Source organism: Anolis sagrei, chromosome 3 (genome assembly GCF_037176765.1).
Source record: "Anolis sagrei isolate rAnoSag1 chromosome 3, rAnoSag1.mat, whole genome shotgun sequence".
In the NCBI taxonomy this organism is placed as follows: Eukaryota; Metazoa; Chordata; class Lepidosauria; order Squamata; family Dactyloidae; genus Anolis; species Anolis sagrei.
In genome coordinates, this window is record NC_090023.1 from 217437684 (window position 1) to 217452045 (window position 14362).

At 40.9% G+C, this 14362-nt stretch overlaps 1 protein-coding gene across 1 annotated transcript in view; it reads left to right on the forward strand.

The window, feature by feature from the left end:
• The window catches only part of LCOR (ligand dependent nuclear receptor corepressor), an 85696-nt gene extending 71904 nt beyond the window's left edge, over positions 1-13792 (forward strand). The window contains exon 7 of the mRNA XM_060768237.2: positions 1465-13792. Coding sequence (XP_060624220.2) covers positions 1465-6166 — 4702 coding nt within the window. The 3' untranslated portion in view covers positions 6167-13792. The remainder of the gene's footprint in view (positions 1-1464) is intronic.
• Positions 13793-14362: the final 570 nt, after the last annotated feature.

The following is a 14362-nucleotide window of genomic DNA, read 5'->3' on the forward strand; positions in this document are numbered from 1 at the left end:
GCCATGCAGGAAAAGTACAATCAAAGCACCTCCAACAGACGAGTAGCTATCTGCAAACAAAGAAGAGCCTGGCCATTTACTCTGGGGACAGGAGACCAAGCAGGAGATTGGCTAATTCTTGTCAGGATGTTTATGGGAGCTTTATTGTTCTTGGACCACCAAGTTGTTCTCACTAGCAGGTTAATCCATGCCCCACTCTTTTGTTCTATTTTGGATTGCCATCTTCTCCCATATTTGATGCGCCAATGATTCCAAATAGCTGTTGCAAATCTGTTTTTTAAAAAATTCATTAGTAGCGATTTATGTTGAAAGGGGAAGGGTTGGTTTCTGCAGCTAGTATATTCTATTTGCCAAAGTATTGGAAATGTAGCTATTACATAAATTAGATATTGCTAGAATATTAGTCTATCCTATATACTCATGGATAAATCTTGAAATTTTAGTCAAAAAACTGGGTGGACTTATCCACAGGTCAGCATGACTAATGTACCTTTAACCTTATCAGAAAAGGAACCATCCCTTTGAATAGAGTGGCCAAAGGCAAGATCTTAGTCTGTCCTGGAAGAATTTAAAGGAAGTACTCACCCCCACTACTCTCTCTGCCTTGGTACCACTTCTGGCCTTTTAGAATCCTGGTTGATGAAATGGCAGCAATAGCCAAAGTGAAGCAACATTGGTGCTTTCCCCTCTGCAGAATGACAATCGACTTATCCAAGGATCATATCAAAATCTATAATGTTGGCCCCTAAGCCTACTCAACCCTTGACTTATACATGAGGTAGATTTATACATGAGTTTACATGGTAACTCTATAAGAACTGAAACAATGGAAAAAGATACATCACTCTCCCTAAGCTTCTGCCCCCAGAAGGCAGTGGAACAATAAAATCTATTGGAGGATATTTTATTTATTTATTTCAACAATTTCTTTCTCCAACAAAATCTCCACATTTGGTGATTATGTAATAATCTAATACCAAAGACAATAACAATAATCTACTTCTAGGAATGTGTGTGCTGGGCATCCATTATCCATCAGTTTCATTACAGCAAAGAAGCCTAACTCCTTTGTGGACTGTGTATTCTGCCGCTGCAAAGTTTAGTGGCAAAACTAGGAAAGGATGGAATACTTTCATGGCTCTTTTAGCTAGTCTAAACTGTTTTTCCCCAACACAGATTTTCTGATCATAAGGCTGACCTGACAATAGAGCCTCATATTTGGATGGCTTTTCAGTGGGCCAGAAAACTTGAGAGAGGTGACAGACTATTATGAGATTTGGCCTTTCAGCTGTCTATTCAGTTAGGAGAGTTGGAACTGTTGCCTTCCTAGAGTGTACCACTTTAGAGGAGTGTGTGTGAAGGAGAGAGAAAAAAGGAGAGTGTGTGTGAAGGATTTTCATTATTGACGTGATTTGTTTGTCATTCATTTTACTGTACTGACTCTTTGTCTTTTCCTTTCTCTAGTGAGAATTCAGCAGATGCAGTAGCAATAGATTCTCTTGGCCAGCAGAAATCTCCATTGGAAAAATTTATGGTCAGACTGTGCGCATATCACCAGAAGCATTTCGTCCGTGTCCTGAATGACATATGCACTGAAGTACAGACTGGTTGTGAGGAGCAGCAGTTACTCGAACCTGAAAATATGGATGCATCTACTTGTAGCTCTGGCTGTAGCCAGTATCACACTGAGAACCAGGACATTGGAAATTCTTGCTCTGAATCAAAACTCCCTTTATCTTTTGACCCAGAGCAGTCTGGGCCTCATGGCTCCCTGCACCTACTATGCCATGCCCTGAAACAGGCTGTTGATCTCAAATCTACTGACAGAAGAGAAAACTGTAGCTCTGTGGTCAGAAGGGATTTCCCTGAACTTCCCAATATCAAAGCAAGTTCTGCAAGTCCCAGAGACAGTCCCACTCAAGGATACCTCACAGCCTCCAACTCCCATCACTCTGCTAAAAGCCTAGAAGGACAGACCCCTGGTAGTGAGCAAGAGATAGGGTCAAGGAAAGGTGAAGATGACAAAGAACAAATGCAAAGCAGAGCTTTGCTGGGAAGCTACATTGCTGTGAAAGCAGCAAATGTAAACACTAGTGAGGATAGTCTGGAGTGTTGCGTGAGCTCCCAAAAGAATGCTTTCAAAGCTTTTCCAGAGGAGATGCGAGAACCGGCTTTCACCACAAGTTCCCCCCGCAGAGCTGACAAGGAGAATGCCTTGCAGTGCAGCTCCAAAGCCCCTTTGCACCAAGATACTGAAATAAATGACCAAGAAATGAGACAGAAGGTAGAGAACCATCACCAAACTTCAGGGAAGAGCAAGGGGAGCTACCATGTACATCCTGTTGACAAGACCCGTGTGGAGAATGCCAAAGATGCTTGGCTACCCACAAATTCCATGCCAGTGGTCCACCACAAAGCTACCAATGGACACCCTAGGTCCAAGAACATCTCAGCCTCTTCAAAAAGCACCCGTAAGAGTAAAAGATCTTCAGGACTCAGAATAAATGACTATGATAACCAATGTGATGTTGTTTATATTAGCCAGCCAATTACAGAATGCCACTTTGAGAACAGAAGGATTGTGTCATCTAGGAAGACAGCACGGAAGAGCACCCGTGGCTACTACTACAATGGTGAATGCTGTGAGCTTCCCACGGTTCGCACCTTGGTCAAAGCCTCTCAAATACAGGAAAGTGGGAGCACCCTGGCACCACGGTCTGAGGTGCTAACAAGCTCTTGTCAAGGAGTCACTCTTTCAGGGTGTAGCTACTTGGCAACAGTCCAAGCTTTAACTGCTGATGGTGACAAAAATTCTTCCACTGTCACCCTCTTTCAGGAAGATCCCTCCATCAAAATATCTCAGGAAACAGTTGAACCATGCCCAGCTGAGAGTATCCCTCCTCTGACCAGTTTGTTGAAGCAGATATATGTTGGTTCTACTGAGGCATCCACAGTGGATCTCTCTTTACTTCCTCGTCTTGTTCCGCATAAAGAAGAAGGCAGCTTGTCTGTATCTTCCCTTCAGAACACTGTTGTCCCTTCTTCCTTGCAATTGAGTGAAGGGGAGATGCATGATAAAACTGATACAGACACTGTACAACAATCTGCTAGTGACACTGAGCCGTGTAAGAGTAGTGAGCCTAATGAAAACAGTGATGGTGCATTCAATTCTGATCTGTTCTCTGTCTCAGAACCTGTTCATAGTGAAGAAAGTACTCCGTGCTTGGACAAGGTGATTACCCAAGAATCTTCCATTTGTACAGACCAGGAGCCTCCTGTTACCTTGATGACATCAGAAGAACATGAAGAGAAGTTTGACTTTTTACCTCCATTGGAGGAACCTGCTTCTCCTGCAGATTTGCCACCATGCATGGAACCCCCACCACTCTCTCCTATAGGGCCACCACTCTCATCTATAGAGTCCCAGACAGGACCTCCTACTCAGTTAGTCAGTCTGGAGCCTTCTAGAGCCTCTCCTAGAGATCTATCCACTATATCAGAGCCTGTGTGCCCTGAGGAAAATGTTGCTAACTCAAGGGTAGCATCCCCTGTGGCACTGCTTGAGAGTGTGACCCATACTATTGACCCAGAGCCTTCAGAGACTCTTCCCATAGAATCTGCAATGGTTTTACCAGACAAGGTGGATTCAGAAATCCCTCAATCTCTTTCTGACTTAGATGCAACAGAGGACCCAGCCAATTTGCTGTGTGCTAATGCACATGAAAACATTAACACTGAAACCAATACTGAAGGTTCTCAGGGTTTGGAGGAAGGCCTAGAGGAGGAAAACCTCAGTGGGAAATGTGAACCAGTGTTGCCTGTTTCAGACACCAGTGACAGTTGGAGTGAAAAGACTGTACAAGAAGCATGTACGATTAGTAAGCCAGCTGAGGAAGGAGTAGTTGAGAGCAGCACTGCATCAACATTCAAAATATCAAAAATGTGCAACAAAGAGGAGGCTTCGCCCCAACCAAACGTAGACAAAAAACGAAAGAGGGAGAAAAAACTTCAAGTTGCATCTGATCGCTGTCTTCGAAGCCAGCAATCGCTGCTGCCTGAGGGTGACAGTACTGAGCAGTCCAGTTCTTCCAACTCTCTACAGCTTCCTCAATTACAGATTAAGCTTTCTAAAAATCCTGGCACTAAGCGCTTTAAGAGAGAAGTTCATCTTGATGGGGCAGCATCTGTGTGTGTTCCAAGTGATGGAATCCATAAAACACTGCTCAATGACATCACAAGCACTGAGAAGCCACCGACAGGTGGGGAAAGTGACATCACAACAGGGGAGACCCATAAAACATTATTGACAATAGAGGAAGGTCAGGATGAAGAAGGTAATAAAAGTAAGCCAGGAGCAATGCTTGAAATCTGTTTAGAGGCAAGTTCTGATAAGAGAAGTGTTCATGTCCCCATAGGAACCTCTGATAAAAGAGAAAGGGAAACAAATTTGAAGCCAGAAGTTCCAGAGAACTCTGAAAGTACTATGGATACTACAAAGACACTGCACACCCAGTGTGAGACTAGCAATCCCCTATGTCCTGGGAACAGGAGTGGAAGTAAAAATGCAACATCAGAGAAGGCAGTCAAATACAAGAAGCCAGCCCTCCAGTTTTATAACTTGCGACACAGCCCTGCGCCAATTCATGTGGCCACTGCTTCCAAAAACATGCCAGAGAAGGAAACTACACAAGAAAAATCTGATACTGTAGACATACAAAGTGCAGGAAATGAAGACACCATTGACTTTAGTGATGTAGAGATGCTATCTGACAACAAACCCAGCTTTGTAGACTGGTGCGCTGAAGACGAGAACCAAGAACTTATCACTAACTTTAATACCCAATACATGAAAACCCAGAAAGGGTGGATTCAGTTGGAAAAGGAGGCCCAGCCAGCTCCAAAGGTCAAGAATAAGGCTGACAAGCTTAAAGAGATTTGGAAAAGCAAAAAGAGGACTCGGAAGTTCAAAGGAGCTACTGAAGTCCAGAAGCTCTCACCTGTTCAAATGTTGTTCATGAAAGCGTTTGACTTATCTAATATCTGTAAATGGTTTATGGAGACAACTGAAACCAAGTCTCTGGTCATTGTGAAGAAGATGAATACCCGTCTCCCAGGAGACATGCCCCCCATCAAGCTTCCACTCCAAAAGGGCTGCTCTTCCTATCCCAGCTCACTTCAAGCTGAGCGTCTAAAGAAACACCTGAAGAAGTTTGCAGCCATGACGCCAGCAAAAAATACCATAAAGACTCAGAGGTTGTTGGCTAAGCTTCGAGAGAACACTGAGGAAATTGAGGAAGAGCAAGATGCCAGTCCAAAGCAGACACCCTCTTCTGAAATAAATTTGGAGAATGAGATCCAAGCTAAAACAGCCCAATCCCCAGTTAGTGCACCAGTGCAGACCAGCTCACGGATTTTAAGAAAATACTCCAACTTGCGTGGCAAACTTCATGGCTTCCACAAAACTGTCAAACGGGAGAAGAATGACTGTGTGTCAAAGCATCCGTCAAATGAAAGCAAGGCAAACAGCAAGAGCTTGAGCATTAAGCCTCTGATGTCTCCAAAACTGACTCAGCAGGTCAAAGCCTCTTCACTCCCTACTAAATCTAATCTGGCTGAAAAAGGAAAAAAGGTGAGAAAGGGGAAAGACAGATCACAGGAAGTCACTCTCTCTAAAGGCAACTTTCAGCAAAGCAAAAAGAAGGCACTGAATGAAAGCAGCAAGCCCCAGAGCTCTTCAAGCAAAGAAAGTATCCCTCTTAAGAAAAGTAGTAAATTGAAGCATGTGGAATCACCTACGACTAAGAGGCAGCTAGCTATGAAGAAGAATAGTAAACTTGCATCTCAGAATGAGAAGACAAAAAAGCTGATTGATTTGCGACCTGGAAAAGGGAAGTCTACCACCCAGAAGGCAAAAGTGAATAGCAGTCAAAAGGCCACTCCCCAGTCTTCCAGACCAGAAGGGCCTGCTAAACTCTTAAAGCAGAAAGTGGGGCAGGACTCCTCCAGCCGGTCTCAAAAAGCATCTACAAAAAAGGCAGCCAAGGGCAAAACTCTCACTAAGCCAGTGAAACAAACGCAGGAGAACAGCAAAGGCCAGAGTAAGAAGAAGCTGAGAGCAACAAAAGACTCTCCGCCCAGCAAACGTAGACGGATGGATGCAAAGTAATAGGCTTGGGTTGGATGGGAGATCAGATGTAGAAACCCTTCCTCGAGCATTAAGGAATCAGTTTATGAACATGGGAGTTAGCTGGAAGCCGTCCCTCCCTCACTGATTCTGAGATGTTCCCCAGCTGTACTGCAGCCAGACAACAGCCTTCTCTGTTGCTGAGAAGGGAAGTTACTGCTTCTGAAAGTTCCTAGCATTACACTGGGAACCAGGCAGTTTCAGTTTAAAGTACAGTGCCTTATTTATCCCCTTAGGAAATGAATAAATTAGTCTGTATGATTTAAAGGCTGGCAGTTTATAGTTAATGCACAAGCACTTGTACTGTCATGGAAAGAGAACCACCTTTCATGCACATCCCATAGACGGTGAAAGCCTGTCTGTTGGGGTTCATGCAGGAGCATTTTCTTCCTTTGAAGCAATGAAGTATCATGGCACTGCTTAGTCTGAGGAAAGGATTATAAAACCTAAATGGTTTTCATACTTCAATGCTATTTTTTACTCAGAGAGGTCATATTGGTGTATTTTATTAAGATGTTCACAATTGTCCATATTATGTCATTTTTGAATAGAGAGTTTGGCTATTACCTAACATGACTCTTGTGTCACAAAGATAATATTTCAGCACCATCTTCAAAAATGGCAACATGCCTGGCAAACTTTGCTTGCTTGGTTAGAGAATATTGCCTACCACCTGCCCATTCCCTGCCACTTTTGACGTTTCCTAAAGACCTGTATTTTAAAGAACAATTTGATTGCATTTCAGAATGGTTATAGTTCTTCCTGTTTTATTCTGAGACTCATTTATGAATAACCTTGAAAGATGGGTGGATATCTCAGCATGAAATAGATGAGTGTATAGCTGTTTGGTTGCATCTTAACATGTGGTTCCCAAGATAGAACACATGTAAAGAGTAATGTTGGAAGATGCACATAGAGGCCCTTTTCCGCTGTAGGCCTCTTTGTTTTACTTTTCTATGGAGTCATTGCAAATCCTTTTTACATACTCATACTTTTTAAAAACAAGAATGGAGCAATGCTGCCAGTAAAGAAGATAATATTGGAAATATCTGATGCTTTTCTAAGCGGAGTTGGGTTGCAGCTTAAGTTGAAGCAGATTCTTGTTCTGAGGAGCTGTAAAGTCCAACTCTCTAAATACTCCTATGTGTTTCACCTATTTTTGTCCTCACCTTCCGAGTTGAATTATGTAAAGCTCAAGAAGTCATCTCTCATCACACAAGATACTACTGTGAAAGCCTGTTAGAAAGCAAACAGTCCCTTTCCAGTGCAAACATTCATTTTGGATCCAAGAAAAGGAAAGCAGCATTTTCTCAGAGGAAACTTCCTGTCCAGTACGCTTTGTGCTACCAATGTGTTAGTTGACTGTGGTTGCTTCCGCTCTACGTAATGCTGCAGATAAGAAACAAAATCCAGCCTTTTATTTATTTCTCTAGTTTCTCTTTAAGCCACAACTAAGGCTAAGCTATTTGCTTAGAAACTTGTGCAAACTTCCATGTCTTAGCTGTATGTGGCACCCAAGAGCTTCCTGTGAAGGCCTTCGAATTGCTTGACCTTTTAGAATATCTCTCCGTGGATACCATCTGAGATCAACGTACTCAAACACATCTTTTACACATTTTTATATTAACTGGCTTGAGCTGGTCTTTTCAGTTGGTGAAGAATATATTGAATAAAAGGAAAACAAACTCTTCAGGGAGAAGAATGAAGAAGGTTTACGTGTGAGAAGATTGAATTTTTTTTTAAGGAGGGAGGTTGCATTAGCCTTGGCACTCCTATACCAAAGCTCATTACTGCAGGCAGAAAATGGATAACTATCTGTGTAGATTTTTTTTCACTGATCAAAGAGACTGGAATTTGACTTTGGAAAATGCAAAACCCTCCTGCTCACTCAAGGCTGTGGATTGAGAGGGTGCACTAAAGCTATAAGACACATCAGGGTGGACTCTTTTTTATGAAATATTTTTAAATCATTGATTTTTAACACCTCTCGTTTCATTTAAACCATGCTGTATAAAATTAATTGTTGTAAGCATTAAGTCAGACTTGGCATTCTCTTTAAAGGGCGATACAGATGTGTGTGATTGTTTTTTGAACTGTGGATAACAAGTGTGTTAGACATTCCACCAGGAGTATTAAAAGGTATTTAAGGAAGTGTGTGAACTTGTGTGTGAGAGAGTGAAGGGCAAGCTTGTCAAATGTTCATGTCTCCTTTTTCTAACTTTCTATTTCTGCATCCATAGAGATGTGTAAATCTTTCTGCTCCCTCTACCCAGGGCTGCTTCCTAACACTATGCTGGGTGGTTGGGGCACCTTGTGGTACTTTCAGCTAGTGATTTTGATCCAAACGCTTCCTAATAAAACCTTTCTTCCACTTTTGTCTGTCCCATTTCTTGTGTGGCCTGTATTCTAAAATAATTATTTTGTAAGACTTGTTTAATATGCCATATTTATCTCTATTTTCAGTAACCTGCTTGATAGGCAAGTTGCCTATGAGAAGTTGGAATATACTTACAAAGTTTTGCTCAGGTCCTGAGACATTAGCTAGTATCACCAGTTTTGGTCCATCTGTGTGGAAGGCATGATAAAAGGAATAGGTCAGCTGCAGGCCCCTTTAAGTAAAGAAATCTAGCCAACGTTGCTATACTGCGTTCTTTTTGGAACATGTATGGTTTTCTTTTGTGCCATGCAGCCTGTCTAGCTTCTTCTTAGATGAAGAGTTGGTAATCTCTGGACCAATAGAGACTTCTCACATCCCTCCTTGTAGAAGAAGTAGGTCTTTCATGAAATAAAAGAACTTAGTTATATGGTTTAGACTTTGTAATGTTATAAATTTCTTCCAATTCTTGTTCTGGAGAAGTAAAGCAGGAATACGATGTCTGGGGACAACAAATGTACTCTGATAATATTCCCCTTTAGTGTGTTGGAAAGAAAAGATTTGGTTCACAGGTCCTCTGTTCACAATTATCTTTATGCTCTAACCAGTGTGCTTGGTGAGGAATCTGCTGCCAGGTCTACAAATGTAGCCAAGTCAGGGTTGATTAGATCTTTTGGCTTCCATGTTGGGGCACTCCAGGAAAAATGTGGATGACCTTACTTATTGGAGAAGACTTCACTCAGAACCATTTCCCCTTCTTCAGACTGTAGTTCATAATTGTTCTCACCCTTCCTTTTATTGTTCCTACTTTGTTTTTAAGAGGAATCCTTTTCTGCCTTGGTAGAAGAATCTTGGCCTGCTTTCTTGAAGATTGCTGTGCTGTAAACCTTTCCCAGATCTTATACACCAAATGAATAATTTCAGCCTTTTTCTTGCTGTGGGATTCTTTTTCTAAATTTTCCCTGTTGCCTACATTCTGTGCTTTTTTGTACAAATTATAGTTGATCGGTCTAACTCTCCATGCCAGTTGAGATCATCTGAACCTTCTTCCCATAAAGAGTGCTTCCATTTCTCATGCTTCCATTTTTCTCCAGTTGCCATATTTACAGTCAAGCTCTTGATGCTTTTTTCCCTGTTATTGTGCATTTTGTTGCTTTCAATTCTTTCTAATGAAAGTTGCCTTATCTTTTATTTCTGGAGCAGCCTCCACCTGCACGCAGTGTCAAAAGAAATGCTGTGCTTCCACATATATGTTCACAACATGCACAAACAATATCTGTGTGAACTGTTACTCTGAACTCTGCGTGCTGGGTAGCTGATGCTACTCTGAATATTTTATTTAAAGCTCTCTTCTTTCTTGCCAAATTTGGTGCCGGCATACATATTTTTTGATGTGGTTAAAATAGTTTTGTTTCTCTTTCAAGTTTCTCTTTATTTGGAATATGTTAGCCAACAAGGCTGTTACAAAGGCTGTTCATTAAGCATTTATGATTGTGTGTAGGGACTTCCTGGCCAAGTTTTCCTAATCACATAAATGTTTTCTTAGGTCCTTGGCTTCTTATGATAAGGATCCTACTTCTGTTTACCTCTTCAAAGGACATAGTCATTAAATTGTCTCATTTTCTTTAATTAATAACCAGGCGTTTAAAAATACCTGAACTTTGGTTCTCTCAGTACCTATAGTACAATTCTGATAGGATGTGAGCAATGCCCAGAAGACCATGTTTGTAACCATTAAGAAACACAGCTGATCAGCAAGGAATTATTGAGCCAAAGGGAAATAAAATAGAGGCTGTTTATTAAATTTGTAGTTGTCTCTTACATTTTACTATAAATAGAACTATCTACTTAATGTCATCTGTTCCCCTAGTTGCCGCATACTCACCAAACAGAAGCAAACAGTCAGAAATCTATGAACAATTGGCTGCAGACCTGTGTCCCACTAACCTATAACACCCACCTCTGTCCTTACTTGGTATCCTTGCTTAAATCTGTTTCTGTCCCCATACAGTTGGTCTGCCTGCCTTTTCTGTGGGAGTGAGAATGGAGCAGTCTGGGCCCCTAGCCTGGAAGGTCCTATTCATTATCCCAGTTTGTTTCCTCAAAGAACTCAATGTCAAATTTCTTTAGGCCGCTTGGCACACCCTTGTCTTGCTGCACAGAAATAATGTCCTGTGTCTCCTCATTTTGGCACTGATAATCAGGGCTAAACAAAAGGTTGCAAGTTTTTCACACATTGTAGTATATACTTTCCTGTTGCTCTGTTGTCATGTATTTTCTTTCGTGTCTGTGTATTTAGCTATGTAGTTGTCAAAAAACCCCATTTATCCATTTGAAAATGATCTCAGGAGTTTTCATTCACATTGAGAGGAAGGTCTTACAGATTCTTTTTTGAATTGTCACTCCAAATCATTCTCACATAATAGTGAAAATGAATTGAGTCTGAATGTTTTTGTTACTTGTGTGTGACCTGTTACCTTACGTGGGTCTTTTACACTGCCCTGCTATCAAGTGTCTTCTGAGAATCTGCTTTTTGTGTATTACTTTCAAATGCAATATGAATATATGCGTATATGTATATGTGTCTATAAATATATATATGAATAGTAGTTGCTATGTTAACATAGCATCCAGCTAGCAGTTGAAATGCATTCCTAGGTGCAGGGTAAATGCTGTCTTCTCTCCCCAGGCAGTCACAGAAATAGAAAAAATACTATTGTAAATATTTTTATAATATTTATTTCCTGTACTTTGTGCTAATGAATCTTGGTTTGTAATATAATAGCATGGAATAGAGAATGTTTCTTGCTCCATCCAGGTATAATTGGACACAGGGAAAAAGACTGACAACTGGTCCTGAATTTATGCTGCAAAATCAAGGTCCTAGTTCTGAGATGGTAAATCTGTTTGAATTATAACACTTCAGGTTTATGCAACTGTGTATTCCTTTACTCTTTGTCTGTGTGTGTTTATGTGTCTAAATATAGAATACAAATATTGAAAATAACTACTGTAGTCCCGCCTGCCTGATATGCTAGATTTCTGTATGCAAACAATGGTTGAGATTCTACATAGGGTGATAAACCATGAAGTTCCAGGCAGGTGAAACACAGCTCCTCCTCTCTTCTTTCCTTTCTGGATTCATATGTTGACTATGCCCCAGCTCCCATCTGCCACCATTTACTGGCTGGTGAAGGACTGTGAGTGGCAGAGAAAAATCTCAGTATGTACAATAACAAAGGCTTCATCTGGAATCTCGTAGGAGTCCTCCAGAAGTCATGGAAGAACATGATTTATATATTTTGGAATAGAGAGACCTAGCAAGATGTTTCTCTGCCATAACAGACACCCCACTCCCACACACAATGTCCATCAGCCAACATATGGTCATGTTGAGGGAAGCTTCAGAGAACAAGTTAGTTTTGAGGGCATGATGGTGGGCTTTCATCTACAGTCTGAAGTGAAGACAGCACAGACATGGATTTACCATCTCAGAGCTATATCTCAGTGGAGTAAAAACATTACATGCTCCCCCCTCCTTCACCTTTTTTTTTTTTTACTGTGGAAATAAGTTGAAATTCTGAGCAGCCACAGTTTTGGGTAATCTGCCTCATCATGGGCACATTTGGACACCGTACAAGTGAGCAATAAGATTCTTAGTGATAATGTTTTCACTGCTAAAGCAGTATCAAAGTACTGATAAGGATGGTTGTATGTGTGTGTGTGTGTCTTTGTGTGCACTTCTCTTCAGTAGTTCTGCCACAGCATCTCCATATATATGCACCATTGCAAAAAGTAGTTTCTAAGTCTTCCCTGGTGTATTCATTGGACTCATGGACTCTGTGATACTATGCCTATGCTGGGCATACTATGAGGGCAGTGCCGGTAAGATAAAGAAGAAATATCATGGTGCCTTCTCTGCCTTTTGCAGCTGGACTGTCATAATTTCTTGTGTTGTGTGATCACCCACTTACTGTGTCCATTGTTTTTAGAAGATTAGGCTAATCCTTCACCACACCCTAAATTCCCAATTACTAGGCAACAAAGTTGTTTCACTTTTCTTTGGGTTCTCTCTGAATTTACCTTTGTCTTTGGGATTATTAATATCCACCTGTTTGTTCCCTTTTGACATATCCTAGGTCATGTTCTGCAATTTAGGGGGTCATTGTCTTTTACTTAGATGTCCTTGCCTTTTTTGGCTTAAGGTGGAAAAGTGTGGAAGTTTCTAATGTCTTTTCTCTTTACATAGATCATTCAGAGCCCTTTTCCTCAGTTTTCTACCAAAAACAATTGAGAACCCCATCTGATGAGATTATGTGATTTCTAACCATTCCTCCTCTACCTGCATCCTCTCTTGCCAATCAACTCAGGCCTGAATTTCCGATAAAAGTATCAAATGCTGTTAAAGAAGAGTGTTGGTTGTAGTTGTGATTTTCTGTAACCAGCTCTTTTCACAAGGGCCTTTGGGTGAACATCTTGAGCAGTTTACAACCTCAATTAATGTGGTGCATAGAATGAACCCATAGATGTGTCATTTCCTTTTAGCTTGGTTGTTCCTAGGGGTTTCCTGCATTGTTATTGTCTTCTTCACTTGGCGTTCTTCACAGCTAAGGACTCTTTCTCTAAGAGTCCTAGCTAACATCTGAAGAACCAAGTGTTGAGCATACTTCTCCTTCGCTCCCACCAGCTCTCCAACCAGTCTGATTCTCTGTAAGTCTTCCAAATCTAGTGTGCAATCAAATACAATGACAAGGGCACCTGGAAAGTTTCAATTCTATTCATTTTCTTTTCTTTTCAGGGCACTAAGAAATGCTGTGATTTTAGAAAAAGAATATGTCTGCTGTGAATTGTTGATAAAAGTGTAGTTAGATCATGTTCTATATACCTCGTCCAAATTACATCAGAAAATGTACTTTAAAAATACAGGTTATATTCAGTTATTTCCTAGTCATTCAGCCTACTTACTTACAATAGCTAGACTATTTTGACATCAGATTTTACCAAAATTTTGATTACTTATATGATAGTTTCACGTTTGGAGTGTGTTTGGTGTGTGTTATTTTCTTGACAACCTTTGGAAGATTGTGTGTTCTTCTTACTGACCTCTGGGCCCCATCTGAAATTTAGACTTTGTCTTCTGCTTCTGGAATTCCCCCCCTTTATGCTTTGTTATGTACATTGTGTGCTCTAAGGGTCCTTGCTTTATTGCGGCTTATTAAACACTTTTATATCAATATTGGTGTGGTGTGATATAGTTTATAATGCTCAACCCCTTGGTTGTCTATAACCTCCAAGCGATCCACAGAAGGGATGTCTGCTATTCAACAATACCATGCTTTGTCTTGCACTCTTTTCTTGACAGAAATTGAAGCCTTTTCTACACAAGGCTCCAGGTTACATCCTGCTTTGGCCCCTATAATTTTCCTAATGTGGCAGTGGTGCAATCTTATTTTCTCTAAAATATATACCAGTTAAAAGCAACTTTACTGAATTTGATCTGAAGCTGGAGCTATATCAGGCATCACACCCAGCTTCACCAGAGCAAGCATAGCCTGTTGCATTAGAAGAGCAACTTCTCCTATTAAAATATGAGTTATGAATTATGTGCTTTGATGTGTGCCATTGTTAACCCAAGAAGACTTTATGTATTTGAGCCTTTCTCAATGCCTTACGTTGGTGATACAAATGTAGAAGAGATGAATAGCAGCTCCTTGTAGACCACTTCTTTTGAGCAAATCACATATACTCTTTATTCTGGAGCGCAAGATGGATATGTGACAAAGTCAATTGGTGGTAGTATCAAC